Genomic DNA, 20,418 nt, shown 5'->3' on the forward strand with positions numbered 1-20,418 from the left:
AAAATGGGAAAAAATTTTTTGAAAGGAAAGTAAGATCTCTTGACATTGTTGCATGGCAACTTGAGATTGTTGTTAATAAATTTATAATGGCAAAATCTTCCCAGTTTTATACTTTAATGGTAATAAGTAAACATATAAACACAATTTCTAAAACTTTTACATTTAGTGAATTAAGGTGGATGGCAAGTCTTAGAAAAATACTTCCTTAAAATTACATGTTTTGTGACAAAATACATGGAATCTATTAGAGTATTAAATAATATATATTTGGAGAAAAAATATTCAATGCACTTCAATAAGAATGGAATGGTGAATTAAAGAAAACTTGGATATGAGGATATGTCCTCACAAACTATGACCTGATACTAAGACTGTTTACCCACATAAAATTGGATTTAAACATCTCTTGATTATATTACATGAGTTAGTCTTTATATTGATAATAACATCCAATGGAAATGGTTTGAATGCTTTTTTATGATATGGAAAGAATTGAAAAGATGTTCTTTTTTGCTTTGATTGCTATTGAGTAAAGATCAAAAGAAATGGCTTCAGGGTGCAAAATGAGGACCATACGGCCCAGGGGAGGACAGGTTTGTTATTCTGTCAGTTGTTAAACTGTCAGGTGGATTTCTAAAAGAGTCTGTACAGTCTCTCTCTGCAACTTAGAACAGAGATTCATCCTTACAGGGTATGGTATCAGTAGTTTTACCTACTGAATGAATATTCAGTTCAATTTTAGTGACCCTCCCTAAACGTCATCTCTAACAAATAACCTGTGATTCTTATATACTGATATTAAGACATTGATTCAAATTTTCTTTATTCTTCTTATTCAAATATAATATTAAAACTGGATCATGTATGCTCAATATAATTGCTCCTAATAAAGTAAAAAATTAAATACTCTATCGTAAAGTGCCTTAGCAAATGCTCTATCAATTTGAAAGTCACAAATCTTGGTAACTGTCAGTAAAAACAACAGATGTGCATAAAAGAAACAAGAAAATAAATTTTTTTTCCAATAGGGCTTGATATTATATCTCTCACACATGAGTCATAGTAAATCATCATCATATAGTATGTATGCATGTCAGTTAATACTGTGAATTTTTGCAAACACTAGATGTAGTTCCTTTACTAAAACTTTGTAATTTTCCTTTAAAAACACACATCATCAAACTGTAAAAGAACCACTTTTCTCTTATGTGTACAATGAGAATATAATTGACATTTCTCAAAGCGACTAAGACAACTCAGTGATTCTTAAGTGGGAGGATTATGCATAAAGTCTAACAGACATCATACATTCAGGGTTGCATTATAGCTATGATGTTTTGACATTGTGTTGCTGTCCAAAAACACTGACATTATTTTACCCTTTGTTTTATCCTCCACAGTATCTAACAAAGTAATTGGCACATGTTATGGGTTAAGAAAATATCTGTATAATCAAGTAGGGGAAATTGGAGACATTGTTATGATTTATGGAACTTTATTGTAAATGAGGAATAAATTAAGACTTTGCTAGAATTCCCCACCTCTAGACTTCCTTTTTTTTTTTTTTTTTTTTTTTTTTAAATGGCATAAAGTGAAAAGAAGCTATGTGTCCAGGGTTTCTAGTTTCTAAAGACTTAAGTCTGAATGTATACACACTTCTGGTCAAGATGGAAGTTTAAAAAAAAACTCAGAATTTTATCATTATCACTAAATAGCATGAGATTTCCTCCTGAAAGATTCAAAAGGAAAAAGAAAACATGCCTCTCTAGTCCTGAGCAATAAAAGTATCACGTATGCAGTGGGGGGAGAGGCAGGAAAAAATTAACACTTTGGAGATAGAAAATACATTCATTTCAGAGTGAGTGCAGGATACAAAATCAAATGTGTCACCTTGCTGCTGCACTGGTGATGATCTTCAGACTGCCTGGGTTCCGGATAAGCTTGTCCAGAATGCTGACAATCTGCTCAAACTTGGGTCTGTTGTTTCTGTCTTTCTGCCAGCAGTCCAGCATCAGCTGATACAGCGCAGCTGGGCAGTCCATGGGGGGCGGCAGTCGATAGCCTTCATCCACAGCTTTAATTACCTGTGTGAAAAGCCAAGTTTCCAGAGACTGAAGAGGTGGAATTTCTTTTACTTCTTCATGGGCAGGGCACACTTATACGAATATTTCAAAGTTAAATGGAAAAGTTTTCATTTTAAATTTCTTAAGAGGGTAACTACTTACTAAATAAATATTATCCATGCCCCAAAATGTTATATAAAGGAATGCTGAGACAGAGAAAGTGGATTTAGGAAAGAAAAGTTTGTAAAGAGACTTCTCAGATTAAAATCAAAGGAAATGTTCTATGATACAGGAAATTCAGTAAATTATAAAGAAAATTATTATTTGGTAATACAGAATACTATGGAAACTATATGTGAATGAATGTAGGAAGAATCAACATAGATTTTAGTTCTATCACAGTTTAAATGGTGTCGTCCAAATTGTAGTAAGCTCCTTTGGGAAAAGCCCATGTGCTGCTCAATTAAGTCCCCATTAGTTCATTAGCATTTTTAAATCAGGTAAAGCCATGATTTTCAAACTTAACTGTGTATCAGAATTATCTGGAGTACTTACTAATACACAGAGGACTAACCTCTGATTCCAAAACTCTGGGGAAGGCCTGAGAATTTGCATTCCTATAAATTCCCAGGCCATGCTAAAGCTGCTGGTCTAGAGATCACATTTTGAGATCCTCTGATACAGAAAGCGTTTAGAAAATAGAGGTGTGGAAAGTGAGTCTGGTTTTCCCAGTACCATGATAAAACACGGCTTGTTTGAAGAAGTTCAAAAAGGGTTTTATATCCAAATACATTAAAAGCGACTTTATATGTGGTGAGTAGGAAATGACTCAGAGCATCTCAGCTTTCCTTCGTATGTATCTTTGAGATCATGCTCATAGTTTCTGGCTAAGCATAAAGAAAAATCTCTGAGTGCTGATTCCCTATGCCAATAGCATCCTTTCACTGAGCATTAGCTAAACACAACTTATGAAAACAAAGATCCTTTTGAAAAATCATATCACAGTTAAAAGAGAAAGTTAAAGATTATTTTCTCCATCCAAAGACTTCAATTTGTATAACTAAGTTCACGTGCAAGTTTAATACATTATGAGAAACAACATGCTAGAGATTGTTTTGTCTGACTTTGGGAAATACTATATTTAAGTAAACAAAATGTTGGCAGAGATGAATTAATTAACTCTAAAAGGATGGCAGACACGTGTAACTTACTAAAGTTACACTGAAACAATTTTGTAGCAGAAATACTTTGAACATTCCCTGGTATCTATTATTATGTTGTTATGCACTTATTTCATTACATTTTATTACAGATGTCTTCATTTTGTCTCATTTCTAAATCCTTGCTTGAGGGAAAACTGTAAAGCCTTCAGAGCAACTCAATTAATATCTTTGCAAGATTTGGAAACAATTTCATTTCTTCTAAGTATTCTGTTTCAATGTCACAAACTGGGAGCCACCTGGTTTCATTATGCTCCACTTCCCTGCACAGCTTGATCTCTTAATCTGAACCCATAACTCATCGACTACAAATACTTACATCCTGATTGGACATCTCCCAGTATGGTCTCTCTCCATAGGACATCACCTCCCAGAGAACAATCCCGTAACTCCATACGTCGCTGGCTGATGTGAATTTGCGATAGGCTATAGCTTCTGGCGATGTCCACCGGATTGGAATCTTCCCTCCCTTGGAATATAAAATCATGTATACAGATGTCACGAATGACTAAAACCTATACTATACATTATATCTGAAATTAGACTGAATTTTTCAAGGTATTTCTCTTCTGAAATGGGATGTGGGTTTCTTCTGATATATCTTTATATTCTCCTATTTTAATACCAAGCAGGAGTGAGTGGTATACTATTTACTGCAATACTTACTTCCAATCAATTTGGGAAGATTTTGAAATGACGAAAGGAAAAAAAAATTGAACACTCCTTAAATGCTGACATTTTATACCAATTACGGCACATTTATTGGTCATCTGCAACAAAACAACCTGAAGTAGACATGCTGTGTTATACATTAGAATTGAACGAGGTATCTCAAATCAATGTCTGCTGATTTAAAATAGATTTATGCACAATCTTTAGTGCAGAATGTGAACAAGGTAATATTTGTAAAGAATTTACACCACTCCTTGATACATAAGTTCTTATAGGTATTTATTAATTGAATAAATTCAAAATAAAATTATACTTCTTAAAAAACTCTTCAATACATTCATCAGTCATCTTAATTAATTTACTCAGTGCCTCACTCCATCATTAACCAGTGAAGTACCTTCCATGTACTAGGTAGGCACCATTTGAGCTAGGAAGATATAATAACTACATTCTGAGAACTTAGTCTAAAGGACAATATTGCTTCTATGAGTTATGGCAGATATAAAGGTATAACTCCCATGGAATTTGCTCTTCAGTTTAATAAATACATTTAATAAAGATGTGCTGAGTAGCAACCATATGGGAAGTATTACACTAGTCATTCTGGGTGAGACAAATATAAATAGCATACTGGCCCTTCTGTTTGGGAAATATCAGGCAAACAGGAATGCTAATTAGTTGTTGTGAAAAATAATGCAGAAAGAAATAAGTATCTAGCGCTTTGGTTCTCAAACTTTACAATGCATACGAATCACCTGGGGTTCACTCTCATGAAAACGGAAATTCTGATTCAGTAGCTCCAGAGTGTGGCCAGGGTCTGCATTGCTGAGAAACTTCAGGTGATGTTAATCATGCAGTTTACCGACCTTCTGCTGAATGGGAAGGCAGTAGTGGAGACTCTGATCTAGAGCACAGAGCTGAGATTCTCACTCGCATCCGAATTGAGCCTTGTAAGATGTGTCAATTTTTGATACAATAAGAAAAAAGGGATGGATGTCCCAATCTTACGCCATATTCACCAACGTATTCCATTGACATGGTACCTCACAGCACTACACTGGTTCTTAAATAATGCTGAAAGGTGTCAATATATTGCTTTAGAGAAATGGATTGGCAATTTGGCAGGTAAGTTATTAAACCTCATTAAGCCTGAATTTCCTCATCTGTTATTTGGGAAAGTAATAGTGCTGGTGCATAGCACGGTTGTGAGGCTAAATGACAAATTTCAGTAAAATCTCTAGCATAGTTTCAGTCATATAGGAAAGTCTCAAGAAACATTAGCTTGATACTCCCAAACTCTGAGGGAAATGGCATAAATCAAAGCACAGAGGAGGGAAATGTATGTTCTGGAGGAACGGTTTCTAGGTGTGATAATACTACAGAGAATGCGGAGGCATATAATAAGAAGCGGGGGGAAGGTCGAATTGGGATTTAATTACAAGTATACTGAGCAAGTATTATCCTGAAGAGGAGAGTGGCATGTGGGATTGGAGCTAGCTCAGCAAACGCAACACTTCCCTTCAATGATTTCATACAAGTGAGCTGTCCAGAATGAGTGCTGTCAGAAGGTCTCTGAAGGAGGTCGGGCTTACACTGGGTTTTGAAGAATGCATGAAACTGTAGAAAAGTGAGTCAGAGAGGAGGAATAAGCACAGCCTTCTTGAGAAGCCACCAGCCTAAGGGTACTGCGATTTATACTGGTGATGGGAAATCAAGTCGGAGGGGATGGGAGCCAGACTAAAAGAGCTTTGGGAGTTAGTGAGAAACACTACAGTGCTCAATGTGCACCCGAGTAAAGATGGCCTAGAGCCAGAAAAACAGGACAGAAAATACTTATCTGTCACAGAGATGAGAGGGCATATAGTTTTAGAAGTTGCCCCTTTCTTTTCTCTCTCACTTACACTCACTCATCTTTATAGTTTGCATTTTTTCAACAAAAATTTACAAGATCCTTTCTCATGTTTAAATTTGGAGGCTTTTTTCCCCCAGCCTAATGTTGCCCATTCTCTGCTAATACATTCAATCTTAAAAATAATAACATTTTTTTAAAGAATCAAGTTAATTTATTTGTACCTGTCTAGTCCAAGTTTGGGTTTTAAGGAGTCAAGATTTCAAATATTATCCCTTAATTTTGACAGAAATAGAATTATACGTTTGGCATTTAACAAAATCTACTCAAGATACCAAATGGAATCACTGGGCATATATTCTCTCCTTTTTTTTTTTGGAGAACTCTGAGAATTAACAGCAGTCAAACAAATTGTATTCATGGGGCAAAGAAAAGATAACATTTTCAAATCTCAGCTGAATGTCTTCTCTCTGCTACAGACACTTTACCCAGAAACAAATTACAAAAAGCATAAAAATAGCCGAAGGAAAGAAGAAAAGTCCTTTCCATGTTGAAAACTTTGTATATATTTAGGAAATATAAGGCACAGATGCATGTCACCTTATTAAGATCTCTGGTTGAAGTAAGTATATAGGCATTAGGGAGAAAGAAACCCAATAGATTGGTGACAACCACGAACAAGAAGCCCAATTATTGTATTTTACTTCAACCAGGATTAAAATGATACCTGCCAAAGCTGTTTCATCTTTAGTGCTTCATCCCTGATTTCCAGAGAGGAGGCTATTGAGCCTTTTTTTTTTTTTTTTTTTTTTTTTTTTTGCAGCAAAAAGATTTTTAAAGATTTATTTAAAAATGAAAAGTACATCTCCAAGAATGGGAGGCAGGCTGATTCAAGGGGGGAAAGCCTGTTGAGACTATTTTAATAAAATTTTTTTTTGTTTTCCTTTAATTTTTTAAGGAAAGACAAAGCCACACGTACGTTTCAGCTTGGAAGGGGAGTCTTTTCATCAGGGGTTCTGGATACAGACATGAATGCCACTGGAGGGACTGCTGCCACACCCGTCTCTTCAGTGGGAGCTTCGCTCTTACAGTCCCTGACTGAGACTTGTGCAGTGTGTTTTCTAACGCAGCACATGGTTACAGATTCAAGCAAATTATTTCCAGACCAATTTTCCAATCAAACGCTGTCTATTTGCTTTCACTGTGCAAATCTTGTTGAAACATTGTTTAATACCCACACACAAAAGAAGAAACACGTTTGGGAAAATGTATGGTAAATTATTTTAATCAAAACACATACATATTGAATTCTCCTCCCTTGCTAATACGTTTTGTAACTGCTGCAGCCTCACACACCACACACACACACACACACACACACACACACAATTGTAATAGCAGCTTCAAAGTTTTCAGTGTAACAATTTTGAAACTCATTGGCTGATCTAATAATTCTTACATTATCTTTAACTTTGGACTAATTCTTAACAGAATATTCTGGCTTTGGCACAGTAGTCAGCTGGGAAATGACAGAGAGCTTTCATTACAATATTTGTTAGCTTGAGAAGTGCAGGTCATGGCCTTATTCACTAGTTTGTCATCAAGGATTTTACTCTAAGCTTTGCTCTGGCTCCTAACTGCATCAAAGCTTGAGTTGTTGCTTTGCTTATAGGAAAGCATAAGGAAAGGGGAAATTTTGATTATTTTCCATTTGATTCCAAACTTGTTATTCTGAACACATGAAAGGTAAATAAGTGGTATTCAATCAGCTCAACAATTAAATCAGTTTGCAAATTAAATGTTTCATGAACTTTCCTAGAACTTTTCACTGATCAACTTTTTAGTGTACTAGTCATTTTCTTAGTTGCTGGGCTCTGTTCTAGGTCACTGTTCAGTAAGTTCATATACTCAAAAGTAAATATATTTATTTTAATTACAAATAGGAAACTCTTAATTCATATTTTCCCATATGATATCCATGCAACTCATTCTAAATGAACAACTGGGGCTAATTTGAACTCTTTATTTAGAAGAAAGTGTCAATGAGTAAGTGTTGTTTGCTTTTGCTCGATATTTCGTTCAAATCCCTAGATAATTAGCTTTTAACCCTAGAATTTTAACCCTGGAACATTTAGCTTTCTCATCAGATGACTTTCATTATCTGCTTCCAGGTAGTGTTTTAGACTGATTGGCTTTGCTCTGAGAATGAAGTGATAATCATACATTCCAGACTCTCATCCTGCCCTTAGCCTGCCATCTTATAAATGACACCATCCATCACAGGAGAAGGAAGAGAATAAAGGTGATTGAGGATTATTCATTATTATTTAGGGAATTTTTTGTCATTGGCAATAGATTTATAATATACTTAAGGCAACTAATAAAGTGTCTAATCTTTGATAGAGTACTTAATAAATGTGTTGCCCTTTCTTTCATTCCAATTCCCTTCAAATGGAGAGCATATTTTTTAGCGCACTTGTATTATTTGCATAAAGAATTTATTAAATGAAGATGTAAGGGATAGCATTTGTTGCTATTATTGCTAAAATTGTATCAGAGTAAGAAGCATTATATAAAACATTTTCCATGATTGGCAAACAACAAGGAGTCACTCTGGCTTTAAGTGAGAAAAAAATATTCATAGTACATACTTCATTTGAAATCAAACTGCAGGAGAGATTCCTTCTGAGCTCATAATATTATTATAGAGACTGAGGAAGGGTGAGGGTACCTGTTATCACAAAATCTTTAAATTCAATAGCTCTTGTCCTATACATTGCCATAAATAAAATTAGTGTGCCCAAACTATAATTTGAAATCATAAGCCTATGAAAAGCTGAATAGATTACAAGGTGAAGATAATGAGAAGAAGCCACACGGGCCTGTGTTCACTGCTGAGAGCAACTGTGTTGTTTAGATACTATATTGCAACTGTGCAGAGGAGGAACTCAGTGAATGTTCATTGACTTGCACTGAATTCCCTTTTCCCTAAATACATGCTATTCGTTTTTCGTGGGAGGCTTTTTCCCTACCTGCTTTTTGTAACTAGCACACTTCTTGGTTGAACATCCTGGTCAATTGTGAACTCATTGGTAGAACACGTGAGGCTCTTCTAGGCCACTTCGGTCACTCCATTTTCTGTGATCCTTCAACTGCTTAATTATCCTGACTAGTCTGGGATGTCCAAAGAAGTAACTGCTTTTCCCCCTTCCTTTCTGCATCCCCACAGTTTAAAACAGGAGTCTGACTTTTTAGCTCTCCTATTTACAATACCTTGTTTCTTGGAGGAGTGTGTAGTTTTTCTTGAGAGAGAATAAGATTAATTATTTTATAAACTTAGAGTAGTAGATTTTACTGAAGATCTATGATAATTTTGAGAATTAAAAAAACATACAGTTCATTTTTAGAAAATAATACATTAAATCTAATTTTTAGAATATATGTAAATACCAAATAAGAATGAGCTAATATCTAGCATAATAGTTTTTTAAAAATCATATAATTTTCTAATATACTCTTCTTTCCCCTCATGCTATGACTTAATAATTCTATTAGTCTCATAATGATAGTAAGTATAAGAATCACTGATTATCAATTTTTGATAGTATCTATAAAATTATTAAAATATCTCATAGGATGGGATCATTGTTGGATTAAGCATTTCAGATTTTGCAGAATGCTATAAAGATTTTCATCTGACTCCATAAATAATATGCATTCTATATCAGTTGTCTCAATATGACTGTTGTAGATATTTTACCAATCTAAAAATGCCAGCAATAATTTAATAAATATTTTTAGTCTATACACATGAATGTTACTCCATTCCTTTGTAAGATGAAGATAAGTAAAATTTTAAAACATAAAAAATATCTATGCATAAGTAAGACTCAAATGCTGGCTGAAAATAAGTAACATTTATCTGCTAGGTGAATATATCTATTCATGAGTTTACACCAATGACATTTTAATAAATGAAATCAAAACATCAAAAATAAAGTAAGCATGCTTAAAATTTAGAGCTTTGAGCAGAAAATAATTATAAATTTCAAGTGTTAGATCAAAAGCAAATGAGAATGAAATTTAACAAGAATAAAAAGTATAGTATTTGTTATGGTAAGTTTGATACCCCAAAGTTCAACATTCTAGGAGATTTGAAGGCAGATGGCTAGTTTGTTGCATAATTTTCCACAAATGGCAATATATTCCACATTATTCCATGCAACTTGCAGTCCAGTGTGGACTGGAGAATTATAAAGTACCTGAGAGAGAGATCTGATCCCTACTTTCATTTTTTATACACGTTGGGTAACTTTAGAACACGGTCTCTCTACAGTAGGCATTTTAGACCAGATTAATTCTTTGCCATAGAGGCTATCCTGTGTATTGTAGTAAATTTAATAGCATCCCTGGTCTCTACTCATTAGCACCTTTCCAATTGTGATGGCCAAAATGTCTCAAGACAATATCAAATACCCACCGGGGAGCAGAATCACCCCTACTGGGTAACTATTGCTTTAAATGGTTGGTGACAAATCTTGATCAGCAGGGGAAAATAATTCAAATGAGATCCAGGCTTTATCTGGATTATCTAGATTTTGTGTAGACAAAGGGGAATTAGTACTTTTTTGTATCTGTTTGTTTGTTTAACCATTAGCACATTTCCCATGGATATTTTCATTTCTGTTCTAGTCTAGAAAAGTTCATCAGAGCTCATCTTCTGATACCTGGATTTTGGTAGATACACTAGCATCTCTTTGAGGTTTTTCCCTCTACTTCTTTGTTTTATTCATCTATGGCTGCAAAAACATAAATCTCCTTGGCATCGTGAGACTTTGGATAAGAGTCCTTGAGGGCTCAATTTGCTTCTGAAATAAGGGTGGAAGAAGAAGCTGGGGCCCATAAATTTTAATTTAGTCACACTTCACAACAAGGCTCTTCTCCTTCAAGCTGAGCATCTGTAGATCTAAGACTATCAAAATAAAATAAACTGAGCATACAAGAGTCTGACTCATTAAATTTCCCACAAGTAACGCACTACAGAATTTATTCATACTTCTGCTTCCGATTGGACCACAAATATTCCTCTTTCTTCCCTGCCTCCCACCCCAACAAATTTAAGCCCATATTGATTGACTTATATTCTCTTCTCCTTCTTTTTCACACTCAGAAATTGCTTTTTAAGTTTATGAATGTGGGGGGGGGCATTTAAAAATTTTAGATACTTTTCAAATATCTGCCAAACTTACCCTTCTATGGACTATCCAAAAATTTCAATTTGGCAGGACAAAATGGTGTCATCATTTGGCTTACTTCCCTCCTGCCACAGTAAAGCTATTCTAAGGCAGCTGTTATTAGTGAGCTAAAACTTTGAAATCAGTTGGCAATTTAAATTTTGATTGGTAAAATGCTACTAGGCATTCAGAAAAATAAAGCACAAATAGTTACTACAAAAATAATTTATGAAGATATGCTTTTTACAATATTTTAACAGGTCTTAAAATGAAGCATTTACTTAAGGTGGTCTCTATATCCACATGTAAGCTCCCCAGATATTTATGTATTTGGGAAAAGTCTCCAATTGCCTGGAGCGAGCCCAGATCCACAGTATATGGACTGTGTCTAAAGCTTCAATTGCAGTGGTACCTCCAGTCCAAACTTAACAGAATCAGAAGTTAATGCTTGTTTCCCGTATTCGCAATGCCAGACCCAGAGCCAGATCCCCCCATTGCTGATTCCTTGTCTATTCACAGCTCAGTGACCGAGGGCGCAGGGGGATTTATGGTCACTTCTTGTTCCACTGGATTCTTAAGTTCAGTGAGAATTAGGAGTTGTCGTCCCTAGGCTTAGCTTTGACGGTACTATTTAATTTTTGCCAAGTTTCTTAGCCTCTCCGTGCAGATATCTTATCATTCATAAGTTGAGGGTCATGGGAAACATAAAACTTGACTTTATGTTAAGTTTTATCTATCTCTAACAGCTGTGCTAACTTACAAACCTTAGCGTTTTCAACTTTCCAGTATCTTGAACCTACATAAACATCAAGGATGCCGACATTTTTAATGTTAATTATTTTGGACTCTCAAGGATGATCCTAACTCTGGCCTAAACTGCATGTCTATTGGGTGTCATGTCTGGATTTACTTCCAAAGAATTCTTATAGAAAAGTTAAAGGTGAATAAAATGGTGCAAGTAAAGGTACTAGGGATCCTCAGGGCAGAGGCATTACGTAATTGTTAAACTCTAATCCAGGATTTAAGTAGTCCAAAACCTGTTCACTTTGTCCAGAAACAGCAGTTCGAGTAGGAATCACACAGTAAACCTGTTCTTGGAAGATCCTGCAACTCAGTTCTCTAAGCTTAATGAATTTCGACAGTTTAAAGGAGACATCTGGCTAGAAGCCCTGAATTTTTCAGGTGCTTAATGAAGTCAGCTCATTCGCTATGGGTTAGGGGGCTTCAAGTCTTGATTCCTAAAGGAAAGGAGTGTAATTGCTGAAATCTCTGGACATTGAGGCATAGTATCTCATGTCTGCCCCAATTTTTCTCTAATTACATATACAAATCTCTCCCTACCGATTTAGGAAATGCTTTGTTGATCCCTAGTTCCCATTTGCCTGCCTGTGAGCTCTGTCAGGTCATACTTAGAGCGACAAAGGATTTTGGAGAGTTTATCTTAGTAAACCCTGAGTAATTGAGTGTTTAACCTGGAGGCAAATATTGGCTTCTCAGGTTGGAAGTGGGACTACAGAGATAAATCATTTGACTCAAGGATTTAGGATCTATCTATTGTCAGGAACTGAACTTCATTCACTGTAGACAACAGCAGATGACAAGGTGAAGGGCAATCCAAGAGCACTCCCGGGGGAAGCATCTGTTCTGACTCCCCGTAGTTCAAATCTAAAAGCCATCGAGAGAATTATGCCAGCAGATGTTGACTGACACACAAGACCAGAGACAGATGATCTCTCAGGTAGCAAGAGCCATTAATCTGGACCTTTGAAATTTTTCAACAGTATGTGAGATGCTTAAAAGTTTCTTAAATATAGGAAAATCTTCACCTTGCCTTCTAAGGTACTTTATGGCTATCCAGGAAATGAACTACAAATAAACAACTCTTCTGTTACTTTCAGACTTAATGTAACACAATATAAATTAGGTCACCTGATGTATAATGTCTATCTTCAGCCAAAACAATGCAAAAATTTAGGGGTAACACTAAACATATATCCTAATGTGGGTGCAGTTCCTTTCAAAGTTCAAAGAGGCTTTAAATCTTAAACCTGTATTTTATATATACTCAATCTCTATTTCATTTTTTAAAAGGTTATAGAAATTCATCTCAAAGTCTGAATTTTTAGTACTCTGAACACAATTTTCCAGAAAAGCAATATTGATAAGTAAACAAGTCAGAGAGACCTATTCAATATAGCAAGAATACTATATATTTACAATACAAATAATGAAATAGAAGTAATATTAGATTCATCCTAGTAATTAACCAAAACAAGTATGTAAATTGAGTAAGCTTGGATTTATTAATATGATAATTTGAAAAATAAGGAAACACAAAATGGTAGGTTGAGAATCTCATAAATATTTGATGAGACAATTCTGACCAGACAGCATGGCAATGGTTCCCTTGTATGTCTATGTTTAGCAAAAATTGCTTGAAATATTGGAACAATTTCAGAGCAATGGCTAGAAAATAAAAGGTACAAAATCATGGGAGTGGACTTGAACCATGACATATAGAATTATGGTTGAAAAGGGTCATAGGACAGGAATGATTCAAATTATTAGCTATTCCAGGCATCAAGCAGTAAGACTGGCTTAGGATATCATGGCTGCTATCCCTCCCCATGCTGAGGTAGTCTGGGGCTGGTCATTGGCTTCAGGGCACACAGGAAAAGTTTTAGGCAATGTGTTGTCATGTATTAGAAAATGTGGAATATTCACAAGTCAACTGGAAATAACTTTAGGAAGTGATTTTTACTAAGCTTCCTGGGATCACCAAAACTATAGACTGGACCAGTCACTATTTGCGTGGTGTTTAGTCTGAGTTATATCATTAAACCAAGTACATAATTTGTCTCCTTGTAAAGAGTGCCTGTTGGAATTAGAGAATTTATTTAAATTATTTTATTAAATTGGAAAATAGTTAAAGCAAAATGGATCTGGCTTATTAACCTCAATCTTTATGTTATTTACTCCTTCACTCTCACCAATCCTCTGCTCTCACATCATTTTATCAGAGAAACTCTCTGATCCTTCTAACTAGAATAGCAGCCCCCTCACACCATCCACATTCCTCATCTTACTTCTCTGCCTTGCTGCACCTTTACCTGTTTGTTTATTATCTGAATCCCCACACTAGAATGTAAGCTTATGAGGTCAGGGGTTTGTTTTATTCACCTCTGGATCCTCCGGTCTTAGAACAGTGTCTTGTAAGCATTGTAGGCACTCAAATATCTGTTGAATGAATAAATGAATGAATTACGGATACATTGTAGAGAAAACAGTTCCTGCTAGAGATTGTGTATAAACGATTTACATGGAACATCCTCACTCCTGTGTTCCACTCCAAAATTTTAGCTGTGATTTTTCTCCACATAAATGTGGATGGATTATTTTCACATGTTAAAATGTTTATGCTACCTCTCTCTCTACAATGGGTGCCTAGAAAGTTAAGAGCTCTCAATAACTTTGATGCAACGTTAACTGAGGCTGTAAAATCTAGAATTTCCTGATTTTTGAATCTATACCTTAACTTTGTGAAGCTACAGATGTACTGGTACTGATTCTAAGAGAGTAGGAAATAAATTCGTGGTTGACATTATGTATTTTGGGTTCAAGCATGAAATAACTTACTATATGAAGGCTACTGATTAGGTATTTACTTATTTTTTTATTCATGTGTAAATTATATATGGCATATATTACTCATCAAAATAATTTAATTAATCTTTTTATATTACACCAGTTTTGGGTATGCATAATTTTTAGTCCTTGGGAATTCTACAGAACTAAGGCTCATGCTTTCTATTATTATATGTTCTTAGAATGGAGTTGTCCTGAACTGGAGTGTTTAACTGCTTAGCTTTTAACTTCCTAGTCTAGCCACTCTTTTCTTCTTATCTTGCAAATGAAATGTGATAAGACAAAGCCGTACTAGAATACTTCTGGCATCAACTTGGCAGAGTCATAGAGAAAGAAAAATCAAATAAATTAAGTAAAATAAGAATTCTTTTTACTATCACTTAACACACAATGCCTGTGATAACTTCATTTGGTTTTATCTTCTAAAAATTAAGTAGGTGTTAATTGGTTATAAAACAATATGACACAAGACAGAACCTTTTCATGCAATACAAAAATCCACTTGGTAATTACTCAGTATGCATCTTTAGGACAGAAATAAAAAGAAAAAAACCAGTAATGAAGAATATAACCAAGAACATATCATTTGGTTTTCACAAATTTCCCAAATGAGTTTATGTGGTAATTATGCCCCTACAATGAATCTGGGGACTTGAGAATTGGATTGACTTTATATGACAAAGCATGTAAATTAGATAAAAGCCTATATATTCTTTAACTTAATGCTGTTTAAAACAGCAGATTGAGCACTGTCATCTTGGAGCTTCAGATTCCATGTATTTCAACATATGAATATAAGAATGTTCATATGCACAGATGTGTGCATGGACATCTAAAAATGCTAACTTGTCTAAAGTGGAATTTCATGAGGAGAAAGATTGAAAAATTATTCAGTGGAAAACAGTCTCACCAATAATACTATGTTTCTGTTCAAATAAAATAAAGCAAATTAGTAGTTCAGTGCAAAAAAAAAAAAATAGAAAACATGCCATAATTATACTTTGAAATATATTCACATTATGGGTAACCAAAAAGAGGTGATTCATATTTTGCTTGCTTTTCTCAACAACACAGATTTCCTGATGTTTTTAATTTGCGGAGTTAAATGCTCCAATCACATGCGTCTCATTTGAAATCTAGGAGATTTCCAGGTGATTTGTATACCCATGGATTTGGTATGAAGCCACAGGTATGCTTTCAGGACATTTCTTCAAACATGTTAGATCACATAGTACTATATATCATGTCATATTTTGTATAATTTAATAACTGCTCAAATATTTATTTAGTTTTTAAGGTATTTTTCCTTATAAAATATCTATAACAGTGATTCTCAAAGGGTCATACAAGCATTTCTGGGTGTCCTCAAGAGCATTTCAGGGAATCTGCAAGATTGAACTATTTTTACAATAATACTAAAACTTTATACCTTTATCACTCTCAACATTTCATGAGTCATAAATTTTATAAAGATGACAGCATGCAAATAATATTATATAATAAAAAGTGTCAATGTCTGGGATTTCTGTGTAACTCAGTAGTGAGAAATCAAGAGAAATAACTAGAAGTGTGTATAGAAAAAAATGTCTGATTTCCTCCCGAATATTCTTGTGGAAAAGATAAAACACCCAAAAAATGTCTATCACTCTCTCTGCTGACCCTTTCCTTTCAGGCATACTCTGAGGATACAAGGAAGGAAAAGTTGTGGTACACTTTAGACACTATCAAAAGCAGCCCGGGAAAACGTCTAATAAATTGTTAAATAAGTTTTAAGACAACGGATTTTCTCAACTCCTCAGATGTCCCCTCCAGTTTAAGAATTTTTAAATATAGAATTAGTTGATATAATTTCTATTCCGCTCTTCTACCTTAGCTGTTGATCGCAGAGATGTTTTAAAAATGAAAACAGCAGACACCCTGCATTCACTCAGGGGCATTGAATCAAGTGTCTCATGATTCCTTAGTAAGTTACCCTCTACCTAAAGGCAACACCTTTCAGAGGAGCAATCGGAAAGGTTTAATGCACTGAGGCACTGAATGCTAACTTCTGAAGTGTGTTGTGTGATTAAAGTAATATGACCAGTAAAGCAGATTAACAAGGATGTGTTTATCCAAAAAAGAATGCCTTGGCACGCTGTTTTAAAATGATAAATGTGTTTTTCTGAAATAACCATATCATAGCATGATAAATCAAATAAATAAAGTGGATATCTAAGCTGAATAGATGCTGTTTTGGTTAGGAAAAAAAACACAGACTTTACAACAAAACACTACTTTCCTTATTTATTAACTTTAAACTTGTTGAGATCAGATATAAACTTATCTTAGTCAAGACTGCTTCCCATAATACTATATGCTTAAACAATTTGGAGTGATGTGGTAGTTTCATTCACAATCTAGTTTTAGAGATAATTTCAAGAGAAGAGCTCCCAAAACATTTTGTGCACCAGCAATGTTCCTGAAGTTGTGCAGTGTTCCTGCAGGAATGTGCAGTGAGTACACGTTCCCAAAAAGACAACCTAGTATGAAAACACTCATGTAATTGTTTCAGTGTGCTTGTGTAAAAAACAAAATAGCAGACCTATTACTTTATGGCCATACCTTACATTTTAGGGTAAATTATAAAATTATTGTACCAAGCAAGGTTTATTATGGGAAATTAAATCAACGGTATCTAAATTATTCTAGAAATGCAGACGCAAATTACAGCTTCTCAGAAGGAAGCCAGGACCTCCATGGGTATTTCAAGCAGTTCCAAGAAAATACAAGGATGAACACTGAAGAACTCTGACCAGCAATTTATTGGTCTTGAATGAGCTCATTGAGGTTCGTGCGGTTTTTAAGAATCTTCTGGGAATGAAACATAAATGCAAAGATTCTGTGGCACTTTTATTTCACAAATGCTAAAGAGGAACTTTGACATAGCCACACCATTCTTCTACTAAGGTTCAAGAAGTGATCTTGTGGACCCCTTTGTCCTGACAAAGTAGCAATCAGTATAAATGACGCTCTGAAAGTTAACCTGATATGGTCTCCAGAGAGCAGATAATCTAGATTTGAATGAATCTTTCAAGTTCCTACAGGAGAAATTGTTCCTTTCAGTATCCTGCTCCCCAAAATGTACCACTTGGGCATGTGAATTATTTTGAGCCAAAGGCAATCAAAGACTCTGCCAGTTTAAGAGAAGCTTCTGCCCCTCCCTTAACTACCTGGAAGAATTCAAATTGGGGTGGAGGGGAGAGAAGGGTCCTTTTCTAGAATGGGAATTATTACCAGAGATAAACTTTATCTGAGTGGCCCACCTATACGGCAGGGCAAACATCTAATTACCCCATGTCTACTCTTATTATCAACATGAGAATTGCCCTCCTCCCCTTTGAAGCCCCAGGCCCCCTTCCCTACTCCTTAGCTCAAGATGGCATCTATCCATCATTTTACTTTTCTGTCTTTGACTCTCTCATGTACCTGAGATTCCCATCCATACGAAATTAAATTTGTTTTTCTCCTATTAATCTGTTTCATGTTGATTTGATTATTAGACCAGCTAAAAGAAACTTTGAAGGGTAGAGAAAAATTGTTTCTCCCCAATACAAGAAATCAAGGCTAGGATTGAGAACAAGGATGTTCTCAGTTTAAAATGGGATATAGAATAGAGAATAGAATGTGAATGAATTATTGGAAAATTTAGTATCTCAAATAAAGGCTTTTTTACCAAATACTTTTTATTAGAACTGGAAATATTTCTTGGATAAGGTAATTGTTGTAACAGAGATAATGCCAGCAAGAATATTTTTCATGGCGTATGTTAAAAGCTCATATAGTAGCAGAAGGTTATGAAAAATATCTTTAAAATGCAGAGTAGCAGTGAGTAGAATAAAAAACATTCTCTTCCAAACAACAAATATATTATCATATGTTGCATATGTTGTCTCCTGGGATGATAATTTAGTCATAAAAATAATGCCTAGCTGCAGAATGTTGGCTGACTAATTTTCCTGGAGATCAGAGAAGGAGCAATAAAAAGCACCGTCAAGATATTTACCCATGGTTTGCAATTTTATCAAGTTTTCAGAGCTGAGTAGGCGTAGTCACCGTGCTAAATTTAATTCAACTAGCTGCAAGACATAACATTGTCTTCCATTTTTCTTGTTCTTAATCTAATGAACTGTGTTCTTAAGAACAGCAATCTTTTTATGCAGGACAGTTTTGAAAAATACATAGATTCATGAACAAAGGTAATCTACAGAGAATAACTAAAAAGGGCAAATGCGAACAAGGGTTCAAGTCATTGGGAGAGTTCCAACTCCTAAATCATCACATCTAGGGAAATCTCAGGGACACGGTGCTTCTGTCTTTCTGTGGTTCTATCACTGTGGCTTTTCCTGCAGATGGAACTCAGTCTGCAGGTCGAGATTTTTCACACAGTGTGATTTAGAAGCCACTGACAACTTTAGTTGTTAACAGAGTTACTGAGATCATTTCAGAAAAGAATGAGAACTTTTTTGTTGTTTCTTTGTTTGTTTTTTAATCAGGAATAAACTTTCAGAATTAAACAAGAAGAAAACAGCAGAAGTTGACTGTATTTTTTTTTAAAAACTGCCCAGTCTCTTGGATGGTGAGAGTATAGAAGAACAGCCTCCTTTATACATTGTCACTAAAAATGAAAAGTGGTAACAAACTATATGGAAAATTGTCAAGCGACTCATGTATCAAAATCTTCACATATCTGTCCACGTTTTGACTCACCAATTTTCATTCTAGAAGTTTATCCTGAGGTGGTAATGACACAAAGACAGGAACTAAATATTCCAAGATGTACATCAAAGTACTGCTGATAATATCAAAACATTGAAATTATACCCAATTAATAGTATATTTGCTGAATAAATTATATGAATAAAATGGAGTACCATATATTATTTAGTAATATTGTAAAAAGAATATTTGACCATTTAGAAAATCCAATATTTTATATTTCAGGTTAAAAAGGGCAGATTACAAAATAGTACTGAATTTATATATAAAGAAAATATTAGACTTATTAAGTAAAATCATTTTCTATATCAGTATATATAGTATGATCTTTTTAAAAACTATATGCAGAATTGAAACATATATGAAAATGCACAGAAAAATATGAAAAGATGAAATTAAATGTTAAAATTGGTTATCTTTAAGTAGTATCATTAGCAATGATTATTATATCTTTATTTCTTAAATTTTCTTCCATGCAAAAAAATTTCTTTAAAGAAATGTTATTTAAAAGAAATCTTGCCAACAAATATAGGAAGAAATAATCAAATGCGTTTTGAATCAAAGGAATGCAAATGAAAATAATTAGATAAAATTCCTCACAATTAATAAGTAAATACTAAAAATAATGATAATATCTAGTTTTATTAGGAGCATGGTGAAATGTGCTTTTAAAGTAGACACAGATTAACACAGAAAATCTACTTTTAGGAGTGTGTCAGGGAATCATTTGGCTCAAACAGTTATGAATGCAGATGTATTATTTACAAATTTGTAAAAAGTTCTTGAATGACTAGATGTAATAATAATTTGTCCACTAGTTAAGGTTTGGTTAAAAAATGACACAACTAGAAAATACAATATGTCAAATTGCTAAAAGTGAAAACAAAAATTGTTTATTGACAGTGAAATATATTCAAGAGGTATATTGCCAAGAAGAGAAACAGTACCCAATTTGTATTAAGAATAATTTTAATTTTTTA

At 34.4% G+C, this 20,418-nt stretch overlaps 1 protein-coding gene across 3 annotated transcripts in view; it reads right to left on the bottom strand.

The window, feature by feature from the left end:
* EPHA3 (EPH receptor A3) overlaps positions 1 to 20,418 on the bottom strand; it is a 329,726-nt gene that overhangs the window by 19,817 nt on the left and 289,491 nt on the right. For all 3 annotated transcript variants that reach the window (XM_010978517.3, XM_010978516.3, XM_064496298.1), the window contains exons 14-15: positions 3,603 to 3,752; positions 1,891 to 2,084 (exon numbers count right to left, since the gene is read on the bottom strand). In XM_010978517.3, coding sequence (XP_010976819.1) covers positions 1,891 to 2,084; positions 3,603 to 3,752 — 344 coding nt within the window. The remainder of the gene's footprint in view (positions 1 to 1,890; positions 2,085 to 3,602; positions 3,753 to 20,418) is intronic.

This window comes from Camelus dromedarius, chromosome 2 (genome assembly GCF_036321535.1).
Source record: "Camelus dromedarius isolate mCamDro1 chromosome 2, mCamDro1.pat, whole genome shotgun sequence".
Taxonomy (NCBI): domain Eukaryota; kingdom Metazoa; phylum Chordata; class Mammalia; order Artiodactyla; family Camelidae; genus Camelus; species Camelus dromedarius.